The following is a 5,060-nucleotide window of genomic DNA, read 5'->3' as shown; positions in this document are numbered from 1 at the left end:
GTGCCAGAAATTAAACCAGCACCACCGGATTCAACTGTAGTATATGTAGAGCATATGGAGAGATCAGAGGGAGAAAGAGAGGAAGGACAAAAGCAGTGTCATTATTTGAATGTCAGTCCCCCAGCCTGTTTGGACAGGCAGGATTTGCATGTTGGGTTTTCAGCCGGAGCCCTGGGGCAGGGTGGGGTGGGGTGAGGTGGGTGGAAATAGTCATCTTCATGGTGCTAAGGGTGTGGCTGCTCTGGGAACGGGACTTTTCTCATCAGGGGTCTCACAGCACAGGTCACATGTCTGACCTCAGGACACAAGATCACGCACACACCAATGTCAGGTTCCTGTTTTCTTTTTTTCACTTCATAATCACAGAACTGATCTGAGATCAAAACCATCATGCCATAATAAAATGAATATAAACTTTATATAGTGTATGAGACATGAATTTATCTGAGTGATTAATGTATGATTTTTGTCAAAATAATGAATTAATTCTGCTATAATAGATTTTATAGCAGGTTACCCAAATGTAGGTCATAGCAAACATTTTGTATAAGTAGCTTTTTTTATAACACTAAAGCATCATTAATGTTTACTAATACAAGTAAAGTGTTGAATTTAAATACAGCTACATGAGCATAAGTGTAGCTATAATTCCCAACTCATAGAAAAGGCTTAACCTGGAATCTGAAATGGAGATGATGTCAGTGTGGAGGGAGCAAATCAGTAATGTGATAAGCGTTTGGATGTGAAACATTAGACGGGGAAATCGGAGTTGTGATGGACTCGGTATCCTCCTTGTCCCTCTTTCTCGGCTGACATGTGAGATTCTTTGGAGGCCTGAGGGTCAACACCGGCCTGGTGTGGTCAAGACTTATCACACAATGAACAGAACACCAATCGTCTTTTTTAGCAGACTTTATTTATAGTGAAAGCAGATGGAAAGAAAACAGTGTATACACATTTTAAATAACCCAGGTACAGACATCTATTAAACCAGAAATACAGGCACTTACACATAGAAATATAAACAGAATTTCTAGACAAACATGCACACACACATTCAGACAGGCATGCCAAAAGGGGGCTCCCTTATGAAACAGGACATCCTGAAACTGCCAAGAAAAACACTCTGCACGCCAGCGAGCCATTCCAGTGTTATCCAATGATTTTGCTTTTATGACCAGGAAAAAGTTTTACCCTTTTGCTCTGTTCTAGAAAAAAAGAAGAAGAATCTAAAATAAAACTGAGGCTTTGCGGCAAAAGTATCCACTGGTCAAGCAATGATTTTCAGCTTTGTATAATTACCAATTTGTGGCCCTTAGAAAAACACCCCCTCAAGAGAGTTGTTCCAATAAAATGCAGCCTCCTACAAAAAAAGTGTGTATTGAGCAACAGAAGAAAGTACTAAAAAGAGAAGAAGGAAGTGTAAAAGGGAAGGGGAGAGCTGGGTGAGCACTGTGTGTACCATACCTAGGACAGGATGTCACAATGTTATGTGTTGCAATAAGGTGTGTACTATCTGGATTCTCTGGAAATTCAAGGGGACAGGGCCAACTCTCTCTTTCTCTCTCTCTCTCACACACACACACACACACACACACACGTACAGAAGTATACTACTGACATCACTACATCTGCATTTGCAAACATGCGAGAACACAGTTCCCCACATAAAACCACATAAAAACCCTCAGAGACGTCAGCATGGAGGAAATAAACAATAGACCCATGTCTGACGTTTCACAAGCGGTTGGGATAAAGAGAAGTGACATCGCAGCACACGCCTCTAAATGGGAACTGATGCTAACTGAGACAATGACAATAACAGAAGGAGGACAAAACAGGATGCTGGTCAGATGAAAGAGCCCGAAATGTCAGACAGCCTACAGACTGTTGTCGCCTTGCAATCTTAACAGCCAACACCAGTCTGATAAGCTATCTGACAGGCCGAGAGAGTGACGGACATGCCTGAGACGTACGCATGTACGGACACGACAACAATGAAAAAAAAAAGAAAAAAAAGAAAAAGCATCCTAATCGGACTTACCATGACAGGAGAAAAGAGGAGATGTGAATGTTCTGACTAGAGCTGGTGCAGAGCGCAGGGTTCAGCCTGCTCAACAGTACCCCTCTGTTTTGAATCTACTCGAGTGATTCGTCTCCTGGCTCCGTGACTGGGGCAGTGCAACGAGTTCATTCGAAGGTTCAGCTGAGGTAACGGCACAGACGCTTTTCACTGTGCGCTTGAGGGTTTTTTTTCTCCCTCCTGCTTGTGCCTGCTCTAGCGCCCACTGTGCTCAGTCCAGCGTAGCACAGCAGCGGTACAGAGAGGGAGAAGAAAATAGCACATTTCACTGGCAATTATGAAAAAAAGAGAAGGTACGGCATGTGTCGAGAGCCAGCTGACGTTATCCGATGAGCAAAAAAAGGCACAAAAATGAACGCTGATCATATGAAATGCAGAGTTTTGTTTTAGGAGCTGGCCATGTAATGTCCAACATGAGCTTGCTGTCCTCATCTGGGGTAAAAATGATTTTAAAAAAAAGCTCTGTGGACAAGTGAAGACAAAGGAAAACACTTACCATGACACAGACTGTCTCTAAGTTAAAGGGAACAGCTATCTGCTATACTAAGACTCCCAGGCAGACTCCTAGTCTATTAGTGGAGCACAATCTGCTTTAATCCATAAAAGATAAAAGGGAGAGCAACAAATGTGGCAGCCACACTAGAGCAACCTACTATCTCTGTCTCGCTCTCTGTCTCACACACAGGCACGCGCAAACACAGCCGTAGACCTGATTCATTATATGGCTGCATCTGGTAAAGTAGCCCCGGGCTGACTCATGTGCTCTCTTCCTGGAAGCAGAACAATAAGGGCAGACAAAGGGACCAGCAGGGTGATTCATGGCCGATTTATCATTTCTCATCCAAAAGTACCAAGATGGGCTTTACGGCACAGACAAAAGAAGTGGTCATCTAAAGCACCATGAACAGCATGAAACATTCATTAACATCTCTACTACAACTGACTTCTACAATATGTAGAAATGAGATGGCTCTTAAGTGGACACAATTATTTACAGACCATGTACATGTCTTATCTACCGAAGCCAATACTGCACAGCAACTCTACAGTACAGTAATAAATACAGAATGTCTTATTAATAATCTGGAAAACATAGATAATCAATAAATAGGTTATTGAACAAATTACTTTGCGCTGGTTTTACAGAACACACCTCATAATCAAAAGTAACAATCTTAGCTTATTCAAATAAGTTAAATTCAAGTGACTCTATGGTCATCTATGGACATTCAGACTTTAAAGTTCCTCTAGTGGAACAAACAATGAAGCTTAAGGCCTAACTGAGAAGAATTATTGCCAGCAGCTTCTTCTCACGTGCTCAGGAGCTGCTAAAAGCACCAACACAGGCACTTAACAACACAACAGCTTACTCACACGCACCCCAACAAGCACCTACCTTACAGAGAACAATCACGGAAATCACTACCAAATGCAAAGCCTTCAAAAGCAAGTAAATGGAAGTCCGAGTTTTAACATAAACAGGTTGCTACAATAAAAAAAGAGAAACCAGATGGAGGCTGATATTTTGCTTCAGATAATGGTGGGGCATCAGCCAGGAGTGAGAGCAGAAATTAGTAGAGGAGTGGTGGGAGCTTTGGAAGTTGATGGTTCGCCGTGATCGCTAGCTGGCCTTCACTCTGTCTTGCCCTCCGAGTACTTCCCCTGCTGCTTGCGCTTGGCGTAGCTCTGGGCCATGGAGTTGACAATGGAGCAGACAAAGAAGCATACCATGATGACCACAACCTTCTCAAAGAGCCACGACAGCCAGCTCTCCTCCTGCCAGGAACCACAGAGAGAGCAGAGAGAGAGGAGAGGAGCTCGGTCAATAAGTTTGAGGGCCACCCCCTTCACCCCCCCCTTCACCCCACACCCTGCTCTCCCCTCTGCTCCTGATGCTGTAGGCTAGGTGGGGATCCAGCTCCATGTGCAGGACAGATAGAGATCAGGGGTAATAAAACACGCGGCAGCCCCCACCATCCTCCCTCCTAACGCCCCCACTGACCCCAGCCTGCAGCCTGCCTCCACCAAGTTAAATTGCCTCGCTTCTCTCCTGTAACTGCAGGAGGCTCAAGTTACAAGAAAAAAGGAACATTGTTCTAGAAATGCCTTAATCTGTCCTTGTGCAACTCAGTCTATCCTTTTTTTCTTCTCCTTCCTAGTAAGCGCATAAAAAAAGAAAAATCGTTTTCAATGAATCACTTAGAGCAAGAGAGAGAAAGAGGGAGTGAGAACTAGAGAGGAGGGAAAAAAGCTTTGAAAGAGAAATAGGCTACAGCTACAACTGGCTTTTTTGTTCTAGACAGGGGGGTTTTGATGGATTGTCACTAGCGGGGGGGGGGGGGCGCCCCGGTCTACAGTAGTTCGGTTCAGGCGGGGCCACTCGAGTGCAAGTGTGTAGTGTGACACATAGGGGAGTGACCACACCTCCACATACACCACTCCCATTGGTAGATGGAGCATGAGTCAGCACGCCCCGCGCTAGCAGTAGTCAGTCAGATACAGCGATGGAGCCAGACCCGCTCACCACTGGCCCCTCTCCTCCTCCCCTCTTCTCCTCCCTCCCTCTAGCCCGCCCCTAGTGCCGTGCTAACCTACTCTGTCATTTCGGGCCCTAAACACCAGCCTCTGTAATCTACTGTATCACTACAGACTCGGTTTATAAGTAAAATCAACATTTTCTCTTTCTAAAACACTCTACATTAGAAATTAAGGTTTAAAAAACATATATGAAACATGACTAAGATAGTTGTATTGAAAGCGACACAGTCAGAGTAGAAGAGGGGGAAAACAGGATGAGATTGTGTTGATGAAAGGAAAATATGGTCAGAAAGAATATAAAGGAAGCTAGATAATAGAGAATTAAAGGGGCACAAGAAAAAAAAGTGAGGTGATGAAGGAGTCAAGGGCCAAAAGTAGGAGGCTCGCATTCTTTTTTTGGCCGCCACAACGTGAATGAATAGAGGCAGTGAGCTGGTGT

The 5,060-nt window shown here is 44.3% G+C and overlaps 1 protein-coding gene across 1 annotated transcript in view; it reads right to left on the bottom strand.

Annotated features, from left to right (window-relative positions):
• Nucleotides 1-896: 896 nt before the first annotated feature.
• Nucleotides 897-5,060, bottom strand: part of LOC118331269 (vacuole membrane protein 1-like) — a gene marked incomplete at its 5' end in the record, with an annotated part of 49,036 nt that continues 44,872 nt past the window's right edge. The window contains 1 exon segment of the mRNA XM_035666074.1: nt 897-3,859. Coding sequence (XP_035521967.1) covers nt 3,716-3,859 — 144 coding nt within the window.

This window comes from Morone saxatilis, unplaced genomic scaffold, assembly GCF_004916995.1.
Source record: "Morone saxatilis isolate NCDOM2014 unplaced genomic scaffold, NCSU_SB_2.0 Contig20, whole genome shotgun sequence".
Classification (NCBI taxonomy): domain Eukaryota; kingdom Metazoa; phylum Chordata; class Actinopteri; family Moronidae; genus Morone; species Morone saxatilis.
Note: the sequence above shows the minus strand (reverse complement) of the source record. Positions and strands in the feature narration are given on the sequence as shown.